General features: G+C 20.4%; 2 protein-coding genes across 2 annotated transcripts in view; both read right to left on the bottom strand.

Moving 5' to 3' along the window:
- Window positions 1-12,350: 12,350 nt before the first annotated feature.
- On the bottom strand, window positions 12,351-13,618 carry Lamtor5 (Late endosomal/lysosomal adaptor, MAPK and MTOR activator 5). Its single transcript, XM_011496559.1, has 4 exons — window positions 13,589-13,618; window positions 13,455-13,516; window positions 13,239-13,353; window positions 12,351-12,466 (listed from the first exon to the last, which is right to left on the bottom strand). The coding sequence occupies exons 1-4, from the start codon at window positions 13,597-13,599 to the stop codon at window positions 12,403-12,405; spliced, it is 252 nt and encodes an 83-aa protein (XP_011494861.1). The 5' UTR covers window positions 13,600-13,618; the 3' UTR covers window positions 12,351-12,402.
- A 3,027-nt stretch (window positions 13,619-16,645) lies between these two features.
- Window positions 16,646-26,677, bottom strand: part of fry (microtubule binding protein furry) — a 45,849-nt gene continuing 35,817 nt past the window's right edge. The window contains exons 36-49 of the mRNA XM_011496557.1: window positions 26,184-26,500; window positions 25,818-26,015; window positions 24,593-24,901; window positions 24,109-24,277; window positions 23,517-23,689; window positions 23,189-23,263; window positions 22,291-22,464; window positions 20,888-21,025; window positions 20,457-20,635; window positions 20,156-20,348; window positions 19,710-19,967; window positions 19,228-19,548; window positions 18,146-18,338; window positions 16,646-16,913 (exon numbers count right to left, since the gene is read on the bottom strand). Coding sequence (XP_011494859.1) covers window positions 16,750-16,913; window positions 18,146-18,338; window positions 19,228-19,548; window positions 19,710-19,967; window positions 20,156-20,348; window positions 20,457-20,635; window positions 20,888-21,025; window positions 22,291-22,464; window positions 23,189-23,263; window positions 23,517-23,689; window positions 24,109-24,277; window positions 24,593-24,901; window positions 25,818-26,015; window positions 26,184-26,500 — 2,861 coding nt within the window. The 3' untranslated portion in view covers window positions 16,646-16,749. The remainder of the gene's footprint in view (window positions 16,914-18,145; window positions 18,339-19,227; window positions 19,549-19,709; window positions 19,968-20,155; window positions 20,349-20,456; window positions 20,636-20,887; window positions 21,026-22,290; window positions 22,465-23,188; window positions 23,264-23,516; window positions 23,690-24,108; window positions 24,278-24,592; window positions 24,902-25,817; window positions 26,016-26,183; window positions 26,501-26,677) is intronic.

The raw sequence follows: 26,677 nt of genomic DNA, 5'->3' as shown, positions 1-26,677 counted from the left end.
AGTGTGAAGGTAGAAGATAGATTTAAAACAGAAGATATGAATGAGTCAAGTCTAAACACCGAATCAAAGCACGCAAACGACACGCGTCTTTTAGTTTCTTCATTCACGTTGTCATCCCAAAGTTCCCCTTCCATTATCGCAAATTCATTCTCCATATCACTTCTTTTACTGTATTCGTTTCACGAGTTCACATAAATGTTTTTGAATTTTCACAATTAAATATACTGCTATTTATTTATTTGTAAATAATTATGAATAAAAGAATTAATTAATAAATATAATTTGTTTTTAAATTATTCAAATTAAATTAATAGAACAAATTTCCAAAATAATATTATATATAAGCAATTGTTTCAATTTTTTTTATAATTTTGTAGTATGAAATCAAGAAGTTATTTATTCACATTATTGTTATGTATAATTAAAATATAACATAACTAAAGATATATTTCATTTATATTTTTTTTATTTTTAATTTATTTTTTTTAGTTTTTAATTTTAAATTATAATTTCATTTTTATGCAATATTTATCTTAATTTATTTTAATTTAATAATTATATATATTAATATTTTATTATAAAAATTTTTTATCAATATAAAAATTTAAAATATAATTTTTGACATATTTAACATTGAAAATATTATTTTAATAATGCCTTTAAAACTTTTCAAAAATTCAATAAAAAATTCAAATATCTTTTAAAAGTGCAAGTGAAAACTATAATTGGTACTGCGTTTAAAATACGAAATTAGAAATATATTGCATTTATCTAAAAGAAAATAAAACCGAAATTTTTTTTGAAAATTAATTTATAATATAACTTTCTTTATTTTACATATTCAATCATGTAGATAAAATACAAATGTATAAATAATCTAAACGCTTATTTGTACATTTAGATATATTTAGTTAGTAATAAAGTATTATTATAAGATGATTGGGGAATTTAAATATAAATATTTTGGTTAGTTTGTACAATACAATTTCGGTTCATTTATTTGAGAGATGTTTGTATGATTACTTATAATATGAAATCAAACATTAGTATATAAATAAATTTATAATATAAATAATAATTAAAAAAATATATATCGAAATTTTTTAAAAATATATATTATTTTTTAATATAATAACTTTAATTTATATAGTGTTTATTAGATTGTAATATAAAACAGACTTGCATAATTGCATAATCATTTTATTAAAGTGATTGCTCAATATGGTTTTTATGTAAATTAATTTAAAAAGTCAAAGATATGTGATATTATGAAAATTATTCTATAAATGTTTCAATTATTCTTTTATGCAAATATAATGTAAAAAATTCACAAGAACATAGATGTACAATTGATTGGTAGTATTATTCATAATCTGAATACACTAATTTTAGAATGTATTTCTTTAAAATTCATTTAAAATTACCACAAAACAGATTTATTTGCAAATTAAAATTTAAATTAAATCAATATTATGAAGAATTTTTGTAAATAAACTATTATTAAAATAATGTTAAAATATATTAAACCACTATTTATATTATATATTATATATTAAAAACTTGTATAAAACACGTCTTTTATAAATTATATATGCAAATTTTAATTTTCATAAATAATAATAGTACAATGAATACTAATCATACTTAATAATTAAAAATCAATATGTAATTCATATAATTTAAGGATATGAATAATGAATGTCTTCGATTTCAATTTGAAAATCAGGATTTAAATTGCTTTTTTATAAAAAAATTATTCATTTTCTTAGCATAATAGCTTAGCAATATAGTAACTTTATTATTAATTCCATTTCTATTTTCATTCCATCCCGGCAATGTATAATATTTATTGATTATTTATTATTTAATTGCAATATTAAAAGCCGAATTTAAATGAATTAATGTATCAATTAAAGTTTACATAGATACGATTGTATAGTTAGAAAATATTTAAACTACATATATATTCAGAAATAAATTAGTTATTATTAAAATCCAAGTATAAACGTCAACAAATTTTGAATGAATATTTACATATCATTAGAAAACATTACCAAAACGATCTTCACGATATTAATCGAATTGAACATTTATGAAAAATGAAAATCAATTTGATATATTCAATAAATATCTTTCGGAACAGAAAGTATTGCATTGTATTTATTTATAGATATATAATCGTAGTTTATCTTCATTAAGCATAAATTTATAATAATCATGTTTTGTGAAGCATTTATTGTTATAGTATTTATTGTGAAATAATAAAAAAATTACTATATATTCAAAATATTATTTGCCATACATTAACATTTAAAACGGTAATATATAAATTATTTAAATATAAGTTCAATTTAAAATTTTGATATTAAAATTAAATCAGGTGTAAAATAAAATAATCAAATAAAGAATAATAATAATTTCATAAAATTTTTTATAATTAATTATTTATTATATATTGGTATATTAAAGGACTATTTCCTGCCTTAATATGAATACTTGCTTTATTTTTTATCATAAAATCTTAGAATATTACATGTAATTAATTAAAATCTGTTTAAAAATTCTAAAAAAAAAATTTTATAAGCTTTTGTTACAGCAAGTAAACAAATAAATTTTCTAATCTTAATAAATTATTTTTATTATTTTTACCAAACTTTGGTTTTTTCCTTAGAATATTTTTTCAGCAAATTGTTTTATTAAATCATTAGATTCTTATACTAAAAGAGTTTCTTTGTTGCAAGTGCATATTAGTTTTTGATTATGAATTATTTCTGAATAAAATTTACATATTCAAATTTAATATCATTTTTAAATATTATATTAAAATATTACTTTATGAACTCTTCCATAAAGATGTCAAAATTCTCTTTCCTATTTCTTTCTTTTGATTACCGAATTTACTATATTTGTTAATCAACCTAAGTTCAATTTATTTTTAAATTCAATATTTTCATAATACAAAAATATACATAAGATATGAAAAACCTAACTAAACTAACGAATTCGTAAATATTTAATCAGAATTTCATAATATTAGTTCTAATAAAAAAATTTTAATTTATAAATTCCTTTTTGATAATAAAAATCTATCTGTATTGCCTGTAATAAATAACACTATTACTTTTTAAATAGAATATTCAATAATATGACATTTTACTAATAATAATTATAAGAATTATTAATGCAGTAATTAGTTACAGATTTTTAAGTCTGTTTAATGTTCAATCATTTTATACTACATAATTTGTCTAATGTCTCTAATTTAATAAACCGTTGAATAAAACTATTTCTTTAGACTGTATATATTATTTATCTCAATTTTTATGTATTGAACAGAAACTCATGCAAAAGTAATAGTAATAATACAAAGGTAGTTTACTATAGTAGTAAGAACAAATTTATTTTAGATCAGCCTAATAATCTAAGGAATATTTTAATATTTCATTTTTAAATTAAATATAATTTAATAAATATTATTTTTATAAAATAACCGTATTATTAAATAAGATCTTTATTTTATTTTTTGTTGTACTATAAATTTAGCAAACTAAAAGAAATATTTGAAATTAGATGTTAGATAAATTATGTTAATTTTTAAGGAAATTTAAATGTACATATACTGTTGTCTGCATATACAACTGCAACAAAGTTTATAGAAAATTTGAATTACTACTTAGTGCTCCATAATTTATTAATCAATAATACTTTTCAATTCATTTAATGACTATTAAAAATTATATAGTATTGTTGTACTTAATATTTATTATTTTATCCTAATAACAAGTTGAGTTAATATCGATTCTATTGAAGTTTTCATTATGAACGCGACGAAATAAGGTCTAATGGAAGAGGCTTAATGATTACAAAGATATTCGGGACGTACGCAATAGAGTTGATTATCGCTTTTTACAAACAAATGAACTAGAATATAAAAAACTGCATTACAGCATATGAAGATTACAAAATTATTAGCGCGATATACACAGGCATGATTAGTAACTCTTCCCTTGATTAATGTGTAATTAACGTATCCTTAGATTAATATTAAAAACGAACTCATAAATAATGTCAATCTATTTTTATGACTTCAATTATTTGACCATAATGAAAGATAACTTTTTACGACTATTAGATACGTTTTCAGAACATTAATACGATAAATTTATTTAAATAAAAGATATTTACCATTAATAATATTTCAAAAATAAAAACGATATTATCTTTTCTTTTTTTTAATGTATTAATAAATTTCAAATTTGTATGCGAGTTTAAATACTGTACTATTTTTTTATATTTTCTCAATTACTATTATTTATAAATTTATAAATAGTAATATTTTTTATTCTAGTAAAACAGAACGAATATTTGCATTATTATGTTTTAAATTTACTAATCACATTTTGATTCTTTAATTTTTAAATTTATAAGTAAATTATTTTTCTATTAAATAGTGAATATGTTATATGTTATATGATATATAATAATTATAAATATTAATTGTATTTTACGTGTTAAAATAATAAAAACTACGAAAAAAATACAAACGTAAAATTATATACAGACCGTATATAATACAAATGATATATTTAAATAAAATTAGTAAATATAGTATAAATATTTTTAACACAAATTAATATTTATAAACATACAATTTTGCTTTTTACTATTAATAATTTTCAAATTTTTCATAATCTTCATGTTACTAAAAAATTATTAAAAATGAACAATGAATAAATTAAATTTGTTTAACAATTTAAACTATTTATATTTAATACTCCATTAATAATTAATTTTTACGTATTAATACTACCATAATTAATAAATTTTCATTTTAAAAATTATTCATGCAACGACTAAAAACTAATTTTATATGAATTACTAAGAAAATTGAATATTTAATACTATATTTAAAATTATATTCTTTTTTTTGTAATTATTATGAAATATTTTTTTATATCACAAATTTTTATAATAATTATTGTATTTATCATATTACAATAATTTTTATTTTTGTAAAATTTAACATAATTATTTATAACAAATTTAAATATTTTCAAATGTAGTACTATAATAGTAGTAGTAGTTTTAATTGCTTGTAAATTCAAATCGTTTTATTATATCAAAAAATTATGAGTAAATATATTAAGAATGAATGTATTATCATGAACTAAATTTTTATTAATATATTTGATATTTTTAGAGAAAAATATTTTTATAAATATAAATATGATTCGAAATTTTTTATATTACTTATCTATAACTAAAAGTTGTCTAATATACTTTTTATACATAATTATATTATATTTATCAACTGAGTCAGCGGCAAGTATCAAGTGTCCAGACTCCACAACATAATCGCAAAAATCAATGAAAATTCCAACTTTAAATACATATCTTTTGTGTAGTAATATATGAAGTCGGTGATATATTTCAGATATATATATTGTATTACATTAAAAATAAGACATTGTTTTAATGAAACCATATCATTGTATTTAAAAAAAATTTACATAAAATTTTAGTTACGCATAAACACCTATATTTATAACTTACGTTTTATTTTTCAAAAATACAACCAATGCACTATGTTAATAAATAAATAAAATATTAATATAAATTTGATAAACTATATTTCAATTTTAATTTAATAGAATTAATTTTTAAATTCTTTACTATTATAATTATAATACTTTAATTCAAAACTATAAAAAGGAATTTGATAAAAACTAATAATACTCCAATTTATTATAAAATATTAATTATAAATTCTAATTATAATTATATAATTAAAATATGTTTATTAATATTTTATAATAAATTGGAGTGTTGTTAGTTTTTTTCAAATTCCTTTTTTAGTTTTGAATTAAAGTATTTATTCGTAGTCATATCTTATTTTTAAAAAATTTTGTCTTAATTATCATTCAATATATTGTAATATAAGTTGTCATATATTTAATTATTACAAATTTGAAGCAAAAACAGAGTTATAAAAAAACTATTGTTTATTAATTTATAGGTATAAATTGTGTTCAATTAAGCAGAAAAAAAATTTAATTTTTAATTGCAACAAATTAATCTTTTTGCATCTTTTCATTCCACTAACTATAAAAAAATTGTTAAAAAACACTAAATACATGAGAACCCTAGCAATGTAGCATAACTTAGTAAATATATTACAATCATATTTCTAAATATAAATTTTTTTAGATATTTATAGTTTTTGAAAATTATTCTGAAGTTTGGTAAAATTATTCAATGATTGTATATATATATATATATATATATATATATATATATATATTTGTATCTAGTTAATAATAAAAAAGCAATATTAAATTTGTTAATTTAATTATTTTAAATATGAAAATGTTAAAACTATTGCCTCTTACATTTAATTAAGATTTTCATAAGACAGTTGCATTTTTTCAATATTTTTTTTTATTCAATACGAAAAATGTAAAACTGGAAAAGTTCCAATATAATAGTTTATTTAGAAATATAAACGAGTACTACTTTATTTATGCATTAAATTAGTTTAATATTTGAATTTAACCAAACCCGTAACTTCTATTAAATTAATTAATTGTTTAAATTTCATATATTATTTTCTTCTTATAATATTTGTTTTAAATTATAAATGAAGTATCTTATTAGTGTTGTGGTTAAATACAAAATGTCTACTTTAGTCTAATCTGCCTAAATCAAGCCTATTAATCCTATGATTGTATTAGAATTTTTTAAATAAAGTAAATGCTTAATAATTTAAATTTGTTTCGTATTTTATTAAAACGCGTACAGTTTATCACAACAGGACTGACATAAAATTAATTATAATAATAAATGAGTAAGAATGAATACACTTTCACAATAAAATTATGAAATGAAATTATAAAAAATTTCATAATCCCTTAATATTTTAATATAATTTTAACATAATACAATAAGAAATGTTAAAAATAATTTAGATTAAAAATTGTATTTCAATGTCTTTTATTTGTAGTTTCACATATTAAAAGCATATTCAAATTGATTTTATAAAACAATTTGATAGAATATAAAAAGTAATAGATCCTATAATTTAAGCTATAGTAGTATTACTTAAAATTCCGATCTGTCAGAAATAAAGTACACCTAATGAACGAAATTACATCTTTTACAATATTCCTAATAAAAATTAATTATTTTGAAGATGTTTCTTTTTGAACTTCGAAGACTAATATTAATATTACTTAATAAAAAGTATTGATTTTCTTTTAATTTTCAATTGTGCCGATAATTTAATTTTTAATAACTAGGTATTAATAAAACAATAAAATAATTGTTTTTTTTAAGTATTTAACATATAATACAAGTTTTTAAACAAAAGTAAAAGACATAAGTTTATTTTTTACAAAATTTCTTTTATTTTTACATTTACTTTTTTGTTATACAATGAATAAAACTTCTATTGAAGTTAGTTTAAGTATACAAATTTAGATAGTTATATTTAACATATAATGAGTAGTAATAAAACTTATGGATAATTATAAGAATTTAATTTTCATAACAAAAATCACATGTTTATTAAATCGTACAAGCAAGCATTACATAGATCAATTTAATGAATCGGATTATTGAGAATTTTATTATATAACTTTGTTTACTATGTACTCAATGTGGTAGAATTAAAAGTTCAATATATCAATATCGAATACTTCACTATTCAAAGTAAAATCAAAATCAAATTAATTTTAAATTCCTTAATTATATTTAAAATTAGACTGATGACTTATATTAATTAAATTAATACTCTGATTGAATTAAAATATTAATGGTTCATACTCCAAAAATCTACCTTATTAGATCTATTGAAATATTGAAATTTAATTAAAAATATATATTATTATGAAATAGTAAATAAATATAGCCGGTTGTAACATTTTCTTTATGTATAATTATGTATCGTATAATTTTGTATTTGTGAACACAATTTAAATTTAATAAAATTGAGCAAAAAAATTAATTGATAATCACGAACTTAGTTAATGTAATAAGAAACTGTTAAAAAACCAAATTTTAGTGATATGACAATACGGATATAATTTCTTTTTTAATATTCTTGTAATATTAAAAGGAATTAACTAATGTTCATGAAACTATAATGGCTTGTTAACTAAATAGCAATTGCAATAATAATGATTACGAAATCATAGATTATGACAATTATTAATTATATATTTAATATATCTATACATTAATATAAGTTATATATGTTTACAAATATTTTAAATAAATGCAAATAACTATATTCGGATTACATATAACAGTAAATCATTAATAAAGTTACTCTCATAGCATGAAATGTAATATTTATTAATTTAATATATTTAGTTAATTCTTTGATTTTTTCTGAAAATTTTTTTGTGAATCTTTATCGCTTCTCATAATGCATAATTAATTATAGTAATTTATTGTTAAAATGAGCATTTTTATAATTATAATTAGGTAAAGTACATCTTAGTTAAATCATATATGATATAAGTTAGAATAAATGCTGTTAATTTATAAATTTGAATAAAAAAGTATTAAAAAGTATGACGTACTTTAATATAAATTATAGTTTTTACTTACAATTTAAAAGAAAATAAATAAATTAAATCGGTTTTTATAAAAATTAGTAATTACCTTATCAGAGATATCGTATATAAGAATAGTTAAAATGATAAACAGTCTTAAACAAATCAATCACTTGTATTACTTTTTTTCAAATATTTAAATATTTATTAAAATTATTATTCTGAAACGACTACAAATGTACAAAAATAAGTACAAGATAGAATTAGGACACACCCAACGTAATACTCCATTTACTTACTTTAATTTGATGTTTATTCTGTACTTGCAAACATACTATACAATCATTACGGTTGAATGCATGGACGTGCATTCGTTTAGCACACGAATATTCTTCAGGTTTATCTATGACTAAACTTCAAATTGAAGAGCATCTACAATACCTAAATAACCTATTCAAACGTTGGATAAAATAATGGTTGAAGATCAACGCTATATTAAGAAAATGAACACCTATAAACATCTATAAACATTTTTTATATCAATATATTCGAAACGATTTATATGAATATATAGAGAACGAAGAATTGGTGGTCTCTTAATTATTTTATTTTGAAGCCAACAAACGTTGACTAGAGTATATATAACCTGTTAACCCGAATATTTGTTGTTCTATTCGTACACTGATTATAGATGGTTTCATTTCATGTTGCTTTGTTAGAATATTAGAATAATAAATATAAAATATAAGTATAAATTCTTCGCACTATTGATATTCTAGATTAATTTTTTTATTAAAAAGGAATTGACATTTTAAATAAATTAAAAAAAAACTAACTGTTAATATTGTAATTTACAAAATGATTCACAAAAACAATACTTAAACTCTTAAATGTTAGGCACTTTAAAAAAAAATTTGAAATAGATTTCAATTAAAATAATGTTTAATTTTTAATAGTTTTATGCTTAACAAATTATAAATAAACTGTATATTTTATTAAATGGAAGATAAAATGGAGGATAATAATTTATAGTAATATTTATAATTTAATATGTTGTTCTAATTAATTTTTCATCTACATTTTGACACTATTTAATTAATAAATTATTTTTTTAATAAATTAATGTCATAGCACAAATGATCAATTTAAATATAAATCTGATGTTTATATTAATAATAATTTCCAATAGTTTACAACTTTAATTTACATAATTTGCATATCATTATGGAAAACAAATTTTTTTAATTTTACGATTCTTACATTCCCTATATTAAACTGCAAATTTAAACCTTTTTTATAAATCTTGACTAAATTGAATAAAAATCAAACTATTATAATGTATGGTTTTTGTAACATGCAGTTACCCTAAAGAGAAGTCAGATTTAACTTAATTCAACATATTTAACATAATTCTTAAGTATTCCTCGAAAATCGCTTTTAGAAACTTCATAACTCCCTAAATAGCTTTATTTAAATGTAAATCTGAAAATATGTTTCTATCACACTCAACTTTTTTTACTACTGTAATAAATTAAACACTCTTCCTATTTCAAGATAAAATCTTTAAAAACAACATTAATTTCAGATTAAACAAACTCTTTGAACCTGTTTAGAAAATCTTCCAGTCTAGATGATTCTATTATTTATTAATTTTCTATATCGTTCTATATTATATAGCTACTCATTTTACCTTTATTTTTAACCATACTAACATAGAAGTATAGAACGTTAATACAGCTTTTTACTAACGTTTCGTTGCATTTCATTCAAATAGAAAGCATAATGTATATTAAAAAAATTAATATCTAGTATTTGTTTTTAATAACTTGTATAATAAATAATAAATGTAATAGATTTTTAGTGATAATTATTATTCTTCATTTCCTAAAACCGAACAATATTTATGTTTTAAATGGAATTTGATAATTTGTAAAGTACCAACAAAAATTTTGCTTTTTTATATCTTCAAGTGATAAATATTGATTCGTTATAGTATTGCATTTATAATTTTTTCTCAGTTTTCATTTGCTACTATACAATATGTTCTCATTTTAATGCTATAAACGAAGTCTCAATTTTCTCAAAACAGTTTTTAATAGTAAAATCCAATTTTTATATAAATGTATATAAATATATATAAATATATATAAAAATATATAAAATATATATAAATGTATATAAATATATAAATGTATATAAATAAATATCAATTTATCACATGTACATATTTATTGAAGTGTTAACTAATAATACATCGAACTGTCATCTAAACAATATTAGACATTATAATATGCTTGCAGTTTTAATTTTTATCATTAAAAAACAAAATCGACTAATTCGAAAAAATATTACAAAATTGACATTTACTTGAAGATATTAACATAAAATAATTATGAATTTTATTTGAAAAATTAATTTTTTAAAATAGTTCAAATCAATAAACTTTTTGTGAATGCACGTTTTTAGTTTCCATGAACATATACAATATTAATTTAGTAATAGAAGAAATAAAAGTATGGAACTGAAAAACTACGGAAAAAGGTATGAATATGAAAAGGGAGATCGACACATTAGTACTTGTTTCATTTTTATTTTTTTTTCTGCTATTGAAATAATTTATAAATGGCTGTTAGCTACGCAATATAAATAAATATAAAAGCTTCTTAGTAAGTTCCTACAATAGATAAACTTAAAAAATCGGCTAATACTTAAATAAATTCATATTTTTATAGTATATTTTTATTCTAATACGAATATGTTTTATTAATTGTTATTAGTGATATAATATACAACACATGAATATAGAGTGTATATATATATATATATATATATATATATATATACATATATATATATATATATATAAATTCGTGCTTCAATTAATATTTAGTGAGTATGTTGGTCAAAGTTTCATTATTGGAAGTAGTAACAAAATTATTAAAAATGTTAATTGGTTTCGACCACTTTCTTTAAACATACTTCGATTGTAATAATCCACTGCGTTTTTGTCAAAACTAATTGCATTAGTATTATCGTATCAACATTAATATATAAATTCTAAATTCTAGAGGGATATTTTTTATCGTATCATTAATAAATAAATTTATGTTCTTGGATGTAGACAGTATTACGTTTTGTTAATTTAATTTTTTCTGTATATATTGAAATGGTATTCTCATAAAATTAAAATACTGAAAAATATTGAACAAAAAGTAATTACATTACCATTTAAATTTAAATTACACATATTTAATTTCTCTGTAATATATTCATTTAGTATATGGAATATTTTAATATTAATTACTTTTTTTATAGCTTTTTCATAATTCATTACATATATTTGTTTTAATAGAATACAAGTATAATATAATGAAAATTATGCATGCAAATGTAATATTTAGGGATTTTGTTATTTGTTTACTAATAAAGTACAGGGAAATTAATGATAAATATTTGATAGCAAGTCATTATTATAGAATTTTATTTTATTTTATAAAAATATATTTATTTTAGTAAATATAAATAAGAGTAATAAAACTTTTGTTATAAAAGTAATTATTTATGAATATTTATAATACAATAATAAAAATAATGTGAGTAAATTACATTATGCAAGATTACATATTTATTGAATAAAATTTTAAACAATAAATAAATTTTACTTAAATATAATTTATTTTACTTCATTTTCTAAATAATATTTAGATGTCTTTTGTATAATTTTAATTATTTCTATTATTTAATTTACTATTTAATTACTTATTTTGACAAATTTGGACAAATTACTTATTTTATAAAAAAAAATTAATGGTTTGTTAAACAACTAATAAAAACTACATTTAAATACTTAAATAGAAGTAGCTTTAAATATAGCTCCAATGATAGGTCCTTCTTGATGTATAAGGCAATGTCTGAGAAATATATTAATATAATTTTAATTAAATATGTTTTACACAAAATAAATAATTTATGTAATTATATTTACAATATTATAAAAAATTATTATCGAAAAAATGGAAACTGAATAAAATTCCATAGTTTATAGAAAATATTAAATATATATACCATTTTTTTGTTAAAAATAATTTTTCATATTATGAAATATAATGTAGGCATTAATAAAGAATGAGTAATAAGAAAAATATATTCATAATGTTGAGGCATTAAATTATGTAATTTTTTGTACACCGTAGCTCAATATTAAGATTATTTTGTAAATGAAAATACAAAGAACTATTCTTGTATTTGTATCATTATAAATAATTTTAATAATAAACTAATATTCTTTATAATATTTATGAAAGAAATTTAATTTACTTGCTTAGTTATGTGTCATATTGCAAATAATTAAAACATACAAGTCAAAATTCGTTAAAATTTTAAAGTATTTTTGATGAATTTAAAAATAGTAAATTTAAAAATTATTTATATTTATTTATAATAATAACGATATTAAACAATAAATTTTATTTAGATTCAAGTATTATAAAAATAATTTACATTTATCTTTAATAGGTTTAAATTTTTTTGTATATTATTTGTATCTGTAGAAATAATTATAGAAAAAATTAATCTTTGATTTTTTTATGAAATAAATTTAAATAAATAATTTGTCTTATACAAATATATTAAGAAAAATAAATACGATATATTAAAACAAAGTTAATAATAATTATTAATTACCTTGCTTCATTTTGAAATGAAATTATTGGAGGTTTGGAACTAGGTTCTATTTTTGTTACAACATCAGCCATTGCTGCAAGAACTCCAGCACTTTCACTCGATGCATTTCCTTTAACTATAATCCACATAGTCATATATAAATATTTATAAAATATATAAATAGAAAAATACCTACAAATTATGTATATTATTTCATAAGTAAATCAATATATTTACCTCCCAGACAAAGTCCAGATTTATCAGTTACAAGACATCCTACAATACCTTCGGTATTATATCTAACAAGAATGTAAACATAAAATATTTAAATTAACAAAACATACTAACATAATTTAAAAAAATAAACTTACGCTTCATCCATGCATTTATGAAAATTTTGTTCCATATTTTATTTAAAAATAAATTTACAATAAAATTTAATATAAAATTTATTGCAATATTTTAGGTAATTTATTTTTTGTTTAATAATTAAATTGATTTGAGTATTCCAAGTCGTCTCTTTTTAAATGGCTCTGAAGATCTATAGATTCACTCCTGTTTTGAAGTATCAGTTAATACTTACTTTGCAATAGTTAATAGTCAATACAATAGTTAATACCTACGTTGCAAGTCATAAAAATAAAATATTAAAGTTATATTCGGCAAAAATCATTTTCATATTATATAGTATATATGTATATTTGTTTACGCATGTATGCCTAAATGAAAATTATTCCCCTTCTTTATCGAGAACTAGCAATTATCAATTTTTCAGCGTCAAACTTCGTAGTTTATACATTTAAGTTTATTGATCTAAACCTGTCTATCTCATGACTTCTATCTCTATGATTGGCTCTGTGGTTATTCTTTTTAACCTCACAAATAATTCTTAAATTCCTTACATTTATTCAAATTAGGTTTACCTATAAATTTTTAATTTATTTAGGAATTAAACTTTAATATATTTTCTTGTAATTTATTAAAGATTAAGTATATATTGTACTTTCCAAATATCCATATTTTTCACAATAAAAATTAAATATTTATTCATCGATTTCATTTAATTTGTGAATAAATTGCAATAAATTTATATTTGTTTCAATATATATTATAATAGATTAAATATATTTCAAATAAAGTACTTAATTTTAAAAAGGTATATTTTATTCACTTAGTTTTTTATTCAAATTTTATTTTCTGCTCAATTTATTATAAGGAATAATGTTTTAAATTATGTTATATATTTTAATATCATTGTATAAAATATATAAATTATAATTAAACGCATAAATATTCTTTAATAATTCTACTTAACACATTTATAACTTATAAAATCATAGCTTTTTTAATGAATTTGTGCTTATAAATATTTTTATTATAAATGAAATTACAAATATAATTTTTAAAATTTAAATGATTATTATTTTTATTTTCTATACATTTTATTAATTATCTACATATATTTAAATTTAAAAAATATATGTTTAATAAATAAAAATGTTTAAATTTTAAATATTTATATTTTATCTGCATTTACTAGGTTATTCAATACTTATTAAATTTCTATTTCAAATGTCCTTTATTAATAGTATTTTATTTAAATATTGCAACCTATAATTCTTAAGAAGAATAAAAAATAAAAAAAAGGAAGAGGAAGTATGAAGTGTTTTTAAAAACTAAGATAATTGTCAAATAAGCATTAGCAATTCTTACTATCGATTTTTAGTAAACTGACGATCGTTTAAAAGTTTGTATATGTAACTTTATTTTCATCGTAACAATACTTAATGGATTTATTTCGGTTTCTTATAACACTTTCAGCTATTTTACTAAGCTTCTGCTATTCTAAACATTCATATTAATATTTAAAACACTTTTTTATGATAATTTTCGCATTTCTTACCCATATTTAATTGATACAACTTAATCCAATACAAAATATGAGTAATGTTTCAAAATAAGTACAATATCATAATAATACAATAATAAAACAGTAATCACATAGAATGAATAAGCATTTAATTAATTATGTTATTAGTTAACATTATGTTAGACTTACATAAGGTATACATAGCCAATATTATATAATGTAAAAAATGTTTATTAATTATTTTTTCCTGTTTATGTTCTGCATAATTTATCGACAATTAATTATGCATACAATTGCATAATTAAATGTATCTACTTTTTAAAATAATTTTCATAATTGTGTAAATATAAATATTGCAAAAATTAAATATTTAATATTTTTATAATTACATATTTTTTCATTATGATTTATTTTTAATTGATTCACTGCAAATACATTTAGCTTTCATGTACTAATCTGTAAAATTGTAACAAAATATACTATTACATGTTTTTGATAAATTCTGTTAAATACATAATATAGAAAATAATGAATAATGATTACTTTTATGAAGGGCTGTTTTGTATAAATAATTAAAATTTTAATGAAATAGAAGTGACTCTATTAAAAATATTTAAAAATAATTAAAAAATTAAAATTAAAATATTAAAAAATATTAAAAATAATTATACAACCAATTTCCTGGATTTAGGAATTAAATAAATGGCAAACGTAGTTGTCCTCAACTTATTCCCTAGATATTTATGTTTTCAAATACAATATAGCAGATCTTAGAACAGTTCAAATTAATATGTAAGTTAAATTTTTAAAAAATATTAATAAAATAAATATTACATAATTTGAAATAAAATAATATTAAAATAGAAATATTTAATTTCTTATACAAATCGAAGTAGACAATATAATTTTTGCAGACACTTTGATGATATTGTTTGACAATTAAATTGAAGCATTTTGAAGTTTAGAAAGTAGGATAGCAATATTGAATTTATATTTGTTAAAATCGAATCATAAATGATTGAGATATTATAATTGAAAGATAATATAAAATACAATTATAACAAAAATATTTTTTATAGTATTGAAGTGTATAACTTTTAGCCAAAATTCCATATTTTTACAATTAACAAAGTGAGATTTGTACTTATTTGTATACTCCATTTAAATGCTTCATATATATCAGAATAAAATTTAATATAAAAAAATAAATAAATATAATAAAATAATCGAAAATCTTGTTATTCAAATTTCATGCCTGTACAAGATTATTAATTTTAATTTTAAATAACTGTACATTTATGTAGTTATAGAAAATTGGTAATATCATTAATAACTTCAACAATAAAAAAATGGTAGTAAAAGTCGTTCCTTGAATTTTTTTAATTGAATTTTAGTGTACATATGTAACAGAATTTTTTTATACTTTTAATATGGTAATAGTCAATAAGAATACTAAAAAAAAATTAATGTATAGGTTATTGCTAATAAATATTTATTATTATATTTTTATTACTGATTTTTTCTACATTCTTTATTATGTTCAACAGCATTAGGTTTATTAGTATACACATTTTGTACATAAAACGTACTTGGACAATAATCAATAAAATTATAATATATATCAATAAAAATTGTTACTAAATATCCTTGAAAAATATCATATTAGCAATCTGCTTTTGAATGATTTGAATGTTCATTTTGAATTCGTAAAGTTTTTATGTAAGTTTCCAGACTTGTTATAGAAGCCAAAACTCTAAAGAGACTCTCCATCAGTCTACTAAATGTTTCAATCATGTCATCTTCACTTTTTGTTACTACAAAAATATCTAGAACAATGAAAATATTTTATACTTAAATATTAAATGTGTTGAAAAAAAATTTTTAATATAATAGATATTTAAAAATAAAAAAGTAATAAAGTTGATAACTATCAACAGATAGAATGAAACTTAATTTTTAATGTTAAAATTCTCACAGGTAACAGAATACATAAACTATTTTTTTTTTGCTATACCTATTTGTAATTTAATTCTAATAATAACGGGATAATTATGTTGGTGGATATTATTTCCACGAATTATTTATATGCTAGTTCTAAGAATAAAAGCTAAAAAATTTAATTATTAAAAAGTAATAGTTGTATTATATAAATCAGATTGCAATTTAATTGAAAATTTTCGAAATTCCATTGGATCTGATTAAACAATTACTAATATTGTTGTCATATTATAATTTTATAATTTTATAAAAATAATATATTTGTTTATTTCTAGATAAAACAAAAATTCGATATTTTAAATATTTTTTAAATTAGAATATAATCATTTTATTTAAAGCTTACAAAATAATTTATTAAAATATGAATTTTCTTTTATTAAATTTTATATAAATTCAACAAGTTACATGATGCTCAAAAGAATTACATAAAGTAATGCATATTATTTTATCTTTTTAACTATTCGATGTTTAAAGCAGATGTATAAAAATGACTTAATGCAAGTGTTTTCCCGTTTACAGTATTTGTATATAATTTAGTTTATTATTTCATGCACTATAAGTCTAATTGAATACTATTTAAATTAGTCTGGATATGTATCCTTTTTGCGACGTAAATTTAGCAATTCTTCATAAGGCTACGGCTACTTTCAATTCAACAAACACAAGTATCGGCTGAACGAATTACAAATGTTTCATAAATAAAATATATTGATAATTGTATTACATTTTAGTCTATATATGTGATTTTTCTATTCCGTACTTTCAAGTCTTTATTAAAACTTTCCTTAAGCATTGTTAAAGAGATTGCTTACTCCTTAAAATTATTATCTATTTGAAATATATTTAAAGTAATTTACAAAAAGCGGAATTTTTTATTTTATTCATAATAGAAACAATAATTGACTGAAACTAATCATTAAATCAGTTGTTCGTATTTTCCAATAAAAAACAATACATCGGTAATAAAAAAAATGTAATTGACAATTAAGAATAGTAGTTCGAATATTGTTATACAAGATAAAATCAATAATTTTTTTAACATACTCTTCAATATTCTTACCAGTTCTATTTTGGCCAAGATGCCTGCAGAATATGTTGACAGCGATAGTGACGTCATCGTCATCATGAAAAGGATCATTGATCCATTGAGCTCTCTGTACTCTAACGATTTCTAGGGCGCTAGTCCATTTACCGGCTTTAAGTAATTCAGCTACTCTTGTCAGTTCTTCATTTCCACAGCTACTATTTCCAACCTATAAATATATCAAAGTATTATTTAAATATAAAAATTATTTAAGGATTCAAATTTTCGATTTTAAACAATCATTGTATTAACTTATTAATAATAATGTATAATATTAAACAAAACTTTTAATTAATAAATAGGTTAATTTCATTTGATTTCGAATTTAAAATAGTTAAACGATATTATACTCAAAAATATTAAGTTATAATGATAGATACTTATATAATTATTACAGTTCCATTAATTATATGTAATTATTTTGTTTACACGAACTTTTTATTATACTGAGTAGTACAAGCGCGTACATAAGCATCATAGTGATAAAACCTCTGTTAACAAATTAAAAAATTTGTTTTTTGCAACGATATAAAAGAAAACACCAGCGGAACTAGAACTTTACTTATAATGTATTTCTGAATATACACGATTTTTTATTATCGTATGTGGGAAAGTTGTTTATTTTAAACCGTGTAGTGTGAAATACGTATATATATGCTATGCAAAACAATTTAAAAATTCTGTGTGACTTATTCATTCGAATTTTGAGTCTAGCTTCAACAAAATTGGTGTTTAATCTATGTGAATTCCTGAAGAATAGAGCATCCTGCATCACGTGTAATAATTACTCATTTATTTCAATTGACTCTCATACAAAATTACCACACAGCATTACACTTTACAAAAATAATGTAAACAAAATTTAATTAAAAATATTTCTTGAATTATTTTCTTATTTGGTAATCAATGGATTATTTCTAATACAATTTACGTTATTTCATTAACGATTATAGTTGTTTAATATGTATATACACATACATACCCATTCAGTATATTCACACATAAAATATTTAAATTTAATATATTATCAAAGGTAGATTTTTAATTATATTAACTACCTCTGGTAATTGGCTAGGACTGGGTGTTTGTGTGCCTCTATCCCCTTCAATACTGGCTGTCTCGAGGGATCGAGTTAGAGACTGCCGCATACTCGCAATTTCTGCAGACATATCTTGAAGACTCTCTTGTGAATTTTTTGCTGCACTAGTAAGGGCACAGAGCATTTTGTTTGATGCTTCAATAAGCAGTAGAAGTTGAAAATGAAGTTTGTAATGAGCACGACCAAGGTCAAGAAACATTTCCTCAAGACTATTCACTGTATGTGAATTTGATTCTTCAAGAGAATTAAGTTTATTTACTGTTTTCATGGTTTCCAGATACTGTAAAATAAAATACAATAATATCTATTGACAATTTATTGAACACAATTTACTGAGATCAATGTTAATTTATGAATTTTACTTATTATTTGTTACTTTTTTATATATATTTCAGTTAAACAAGTATACCATACAAATTTTAATTTGAAAATGTGAAGTACCTCATAAGCGTGATCTTTTTTATCTAAGAAGGTTTCAAGATGTTCCTGAATCTCCAGTAATCCAAATCTCAAGATTTCATATAGTCTTTGATTAGCAAAAACTGGAGAAGCAAACCATACAATGGGCAGCTCAGATTTCGAAACTAATAATTCAATGTGGCTAAATAAATGCGCTGCTAATTGTACAGAAACTGCACTCCCACTGTTCAGTAGAGAAACTGCTTCACGAGTAAGCCCAACAGATTTACCACAAACATCCTATAATAAAACATCCTAACTTTAAAAAATTTATTTAATTTAGAATTTAAATTGACAGTATATGATTTATACTTCATAACACCAAGTTAATTTAATTATATTAAGAAAAATAAGTTGTTAGTAATAATTAAAATTACAAATTCTTCAAATCATAAACATCGATAAAAATGTAAATTATGTACACTTACTTTCAAAATTTTACTAAGAAGCTGAAAAACATCTAAAGGATTGCAAGGATTCTGCGCTATTAAATTTTGTATTTGTTGCTTCCAGATTTCTTCAGCATCATCACGAACTATTTGTTTGAAAGTGATTAATGTTGACAGATTTGGTGATACATTGCATGGTGTTACATCACCCAAATCTCCAGTACTTGAACCACTATAAAATATTTATTTAAAAATATTAATAATAATCTATCCGTTAATAAAAATCTGTTAATAATCTAATGACATTAAAAAAAAATTATAATCTCCACAATAAACTCACGAAGTATCAGATCTTGTTGAAGAATCACATCGATTTCGACTTGGTATTAATGACAATGTAGGCGTTGGAAAAATACTAGGAATATTAGCCTCTTGTCTAGTTCCTTGTCCATTTGGAACTTCATCTAATGGTGATTCCGAACCAATTTCATCATCTGAGGACTCTTCAGCGACTCCACGCTGTTAAAATTTTGAAATCATTCTATTCAATTCCAATATTTTAAAATACAAAAATTAGAATATGTGTTCGTTTAATGTATTTAATAAATCTATATAACTTATTTAATTTCAAATAGAATGATTTTTTACTAAACAAATACAATTAACTGAAAATTCTAATATTTGTGTTAAAAATATAAAGCTTATGTAATTAAATTGAATTATTTGTTCAATGATAATTAAATTATTTTTATTTATACAATTTTTGCTCACTTGAATAATTTGTTTGTTTGAAGAAACTGTTTTTTCACTAAGACTTTCTTCAAATATTCGCAGACTTGGTTCTCGTTCTTCTCCTTCACTAAGAGGACGACGTCTAACACCCCAATTAAAGTTGTCTGTACTTTCGCCCTGAATTTAAATATATAATTATAAAATTTATTTTTCTATAAATTTATATAATTTACTTTTGAATTCATTTTTTCAAAAATCATCTTTACTACTCAAAAAAAAATTTTTAATTTGGTAAATGCAGATCAAATTATTTTTATTAATAAAAAAATATGTAAGAAATTTTTTTAAATATTTGTATCTATTACTTTAAAATGAATAAAAATGTAACGTATTTATTGCTTAATGATATTTTCTAAGAAACGCAAATAAAACATTTTAATACATATATATGCTGTACTATATTTTTACAGAAAGAATGAGTATTTAGATAAGAACAAAAAGAACATTAATCGGAAAAATATACAATATTAAATTAGTGAATTGGAAAAAATAGACAAAAATATTGATATTCACTGTTTGCATCTATAATATTATATCTATTAATTATTAAATATAGTAACAATTTTTTGTTTAGAAGATTTTCAAAATATTTGAGCTCAGGAAGATTCAAGAAGTTATATCTTACACACATGTTTAAGTACAGATGAATTTTAACTATTTTTAAAATACGTAAGACGATGTTAAACATCTTTTCATTGATTTTTATTATAATTTTGAATGATAAAAACTGATATATTAAAAGATGATTACAATAATCATCTTTACGATATAAAACAGTTTTGACAAGCTTTGACTAATCCAACCAACATTCTTCTTATGTATTGTCTTTTTTCATTTATATTTTTCTCACTGTCATTTACAAATGCATTTAAATGAACTAAATATACATATAGGTTTAATACTTTATCATTCAGCCATGTATTAATATTCATACATATACATTTACAAGTTGGTCTAACGTATTTGATAAATTATGTATATTTAGATATAGGATTGGGTTATTTAAGAAGCGTTTGAATTCGTTTTATTTTGATTGATAATAGCACTACTGTGTCTATATCTAAATGTACTACATAAATTAATATATATAATGCATGTCTAATTTTTCTTTTCTGTGCTTAGCACTGTTTATTTTATTAACTTATTATTTAATCTACTTTTCACCAATGTTGCTTTAAATATGGAACCATACCAAATGTATTTAAACTAATGTAGATGCAAAAAATGTAAATTCATGGAATGTAAATTTAAATAACTTATACTTTTATTACAAAAATTAAATATGGACAATTAAGATATTTGTACCTATATTTGATTACACATACTACTTATAATTTATTTATAAAACGATTGGTATTAAAAAAATATAATCAAAATAATACCTCAACACTTTCACTTTCATATTCCAGAAAGTCAAAGTCTTTAAATACACCAAACTGGTCTTCATCTCGTCGTGATCCTCCACTTAGATCATTATTTGCACCAGAAACTTCTTCTGTAGATGAGGCCATTGATGATTGCCTCTCCATTAAATCTGAACTTTGACTAAATATCACCTATAAAATTAAAAAACATAATTCAAATAAAATTATTTAAATAATTAAATTAGCACTGCAAACAATTATTTTAGATTATTTTAGTACATGTACTATACGTAATTTTTGTTGTAAAGGTTAATTTTAATATCAATATGTATAATATCACTTTCTAAAAATTACTTATGAATGAATTAAAATTTTTAAATATATGTTTCTAATACAATGTCATAAGATAAAAAAAAGATTCACATTTATTTTAGATCAGAATAAATATCTTTCTTCATTGTAAAATAAATGAAAAATATAAGTAAATAATTCATCTAAAGATATCTTTAACAATATCATTGTTGTAATTTTATTTTATTGTAATTAATATAGAATTAAACATCAATCCAATTATATAATATTAATTAAAAATAATATAATTCTTATAGGATGATTTTGTGATCTTGCATAAAATTATTGATTGGTCAATATTATTGTAACGTAATTGGAGACAATATTTTTTGTAAAATAAGTTATATAGATATGTCTTTTCTAACTTTTTTCAGAAAATTTTATTTAATTTACAATATTATTGAATGCATTCATCTTAAATACAGCAGTAGAGTGAGTCCAGGACAAAATAAATTTTTTTACCCTGCAAATTTATGTTACTTGACTATCCAGATAAAATCAAATCATAAAAACATAACGAATTGTTACATCTAAAGAATTAATTATATATTTAAAAGAAACTTACAGATGGACTCTTTGGTAATCCAACTCGTTGACCACAAGTTGTCAATAAATTCACTAAACATTCTCTTACTCGACTCTGTAACAAAAATACTTATATTTATTGGAAATTAATATTTACAATTATTTTAATTATAATATACATCTTAATGAAAGAAACTTTAAAAAAAATTTATTTTCTAGTTAAATCAATTTTACTTTAAAACATATAATAAATATTTTTTAATGAGATGTATATATATTAATTGTTTTGTATTATATATTCTGAAAAAATTATTTTAATAAAAAACTAGATTTAAAAAAAAATACAATTTATTGCTTTCTTCGCTTACTTGAGACATCCATGGTCTCTTCCAACCAGAAATAGGGCCATTATCTGCTGGAGATAATGATATAGATCTTTGTAGTAAAGTGGCATTTTTTTCTTCATTTATTTGTCGTATAAGCCAACGCTTACCTATAACTGGTGTTTGTGATAGATCAAATGTAAAATCCATAGTTCTACCTGTTTATGGTAATAATAAAGATTAATACTAATGATGCTTAATCTTCAAACTGAAATATGTTTGCATTACAAATATAATATTTTATAATCAAATTTATTAATATTTTTATAATAATCTATCAGTTTTTTCCATGGAAAAAAATACTAGCTTAATAAACAAAAATATCATAATAAATAAATAATTTTTAAAAATATAATATTTAACAATAAGTAAATTCCTTCTTATATTCAATACACAATGAATAAATTTATTGTATATACTACCATACAAATAGTAATTTAATAGTAGATTATTTAATTTAGAGTTTGTTAGTAATATTCTATACTAGTTTCATAAAAGCTATTTTATTTTAATAAAAAATTACAACGCATTAATTAAAACGACAAATAAATTTGATTAAATGAGTAATAAATCATACCAGGTAATTCTTTTTTGGTAAAAATTTCATTGTCATTAAAACTTGGATGTGGCGAAGCAATTGAAGATTCCCAGGTTGAGGCATGAATATTTGTTGGTGGTGCTACTAATGTTGATGATCTAGTTACCACAAGTTTCAAAATTTTCAAAGATTCTTTCCAATATGGACCCTGAAAAAAATAAAAATAAATTATTTTAAAATAAAAAAAATTTATAAAAATATTATTATAGAAATTAACAAAAATCAATGTACAAAAATAGTTTTGTTTAATTATATTCATCTAATTTATCATTTATTATGTTATAATCGTTTCATTGTAGTTAAGGTATAGTAAAATGAAATGTTTAATATATCCACTTTTTATAATCATACAGATGTACTTTCAACATTTTATCTAGTATTTATAATCTACAGTATTTATCTATTAATTATAATAATCATATTGTATTAATAATCGTTTTTAAGAATACATCAATATAAAAACCTCGATATATTTTGATATGACTCTAAGTAATTCTGTATTGGTGGCTTGTGCTCCTTGGGATGAAATATCCATATAATGCAACATACAGTGAATAATGCTCAGTATTGGTAAATCAATGTTAGGTGGGCCCTTTTCTAAAACTTCGATAAGAAATGCGAGCATATTTAAACTAAGATGAGCATAAGTATCATATAGATACTTAACAACACATTTTGTCCATTGGAAACTTTCTTTGCTAAAGGTGCGACGGCTATATAAAGTCATTACTGTTCCCAAGTTCTCTAGTTTCTTTCCTTTTTCTCCACTTATCTAAAAGATACGTAAAGGATGTATGAGTAACAAAATTAATGAATTAATAAATATCTAAGTAAATAAATAATAATAATAAATATATAAAAATATAGATTTACTATTTTTAAAATGCTATACAGATTATATTAAAGGTTTGTAAAATCATAAAAAGAATTAAAATGATTTCAACTCATTTATTTTCAGTATATTAACTACTTCAAATGAACATATTTAATAAGTTACTTTAAAAATATTTCATCATAATCATTTTTTTAATATATATGTTTTTGTGTAAAAATAATAAAAATTTTTTTCTAAAAAATATGTAATTGAAATGAAATTTATTAGAAATTTTTATTCTCACATTTATAAAGTATAAAATAAAATAATATGAAATGTTTATTAATATTAATGAGAAAATATTTGTTATAAAAAATAAATAAATTTTTTTTAAACAAATGAAATTTTGACAAAATATTAAATTCGCTCTTATTCTTTACAGACTGAATATTTCTTATGAAATTTTTTGAATCTGAATATTTTAAAAATTGTTATATGAAAAAACAATAATTGGATTACTAATATTTAGGACAAATTTACCTTAGTTTATCATCAAAACTTTTAGAAAACGTTTTTTATAGTAGTAATATAAAATAAAAGCAGTAGCAGAAATATATTAAAATTGTTATAAATAAATAAAATATTAATAAAAATATGATTATAAATTACACTGTAAATCTTTGTATTTTGAGTATACTTTACATAAAAATTCATTAATTAAATTATAGAAAATCATATAAATAATAGTTTTTCAACTATAATATTTAAAAAATGTATATAATATAAATATTAAGGTAACTGATAAAATTAAAATTAATTTTAGGAGTATGAATTATGAAAAGACGTACACACACATATTTGTTTTAGAGATTACCTGAGCAATGTTCTCAGCGCTTCTGATGCATAACTCATTTGCATCTTCATAATTCAGTAACATATACGGCAGTAATGAAACTACATTCATCGGAAAGGCCAAACTTTGTGTCGGATCCACTACCGGTAAATCCAGCAATAAAGTAAATTGTGACAACAATGCTACTACTGCTTCATATGTATTTGGACTCGTACATCCCTAAAATAAAAAATAGTGAGTAATCAATTATTATGAATTTAGATGAAATTTAAATGAATTTAATTCTATTTAAACATTGTTTACTAAGTATTGCTATACTATCTAAATAATTTAAATTTAAATGTTTCAAAATTAGAATATAATAATTATTAAAGCAATTAAATTAACCTTAAGCAATAGAGCGTGTACACCGGGAAATGACGTCCACTTTAACTGCTGTTGAAGTTTTTCAACTTTATCGCGAGCATCCGGGCGATCTAAAGGAAGTCGATGTAGTACTCGATCGAGAAGTCGTAGAGCCAAGAGAAATTCGTGTTCGTAGTCTGATTCAAGGAGAGATACAGATAACCAGAACAGTTGCGCTAGTATTGTCATTTTATCATCCTGAGTTGCGGAATCACCAAGGAGTTTTAGAGATTGAGCCGAACGAGAGCGAGAAAGACTTGAATTTGTGTATTTAATGCCTCCTATGCGATTTTCTAATTCTGTAAAACAATCTCTTACTTACTATTCATCTAATTATTATAAACATTTTCATTCAAATTAATAATATACTTGGTACTACTATTAATAATATACTTTGGTGTATAATGCTATAACTACAAGAACTATTAGCAAATAATGAGTAATTATACATAAATAATTTTGATATTTAATTAAAA

This window comes from Ceratosolen solmsi, unplaced genomic scaffold (genome assembly GCF_000503995.2).
Source record: "Ceratosolen solmsi marchali unplaced genomic scaffold, CerSol_1.0 scaffold29, whole genome shotgun sequence".
Classification (NCBI taxonomy): Eukaryota; Metazoa; Arthropoda; class Insecta; order Hymenoptera; family Agaonidae; genus Ceratosolen; species Ceratosolen solmsi.
The sequence above is the reverse complement of the archived record's forward strand: the minus strand, read 5'-3'. Positions and strand labels throughout refer to the sequence as shown.

Bases quoted from the DNA above. Each gene is read 5' to 3' on its own strand.
- Lamtor5 (XM_011496559.1), bottom strand. The intron at 13,354-13,454 runs GTAAATATATTG...TGTGGATTATAG, and splicing joins ATCTGGACTTTGTCTGGGAG to TTAAAGGAAATGCATCGAGT. The intron at 12,467-13,238 runs GTAATTAATAAT...TATATTTCTCAG, and splicing joins TCATTTCAAAATGAAGCAAG to ACATTGCCTTATACATCAAG.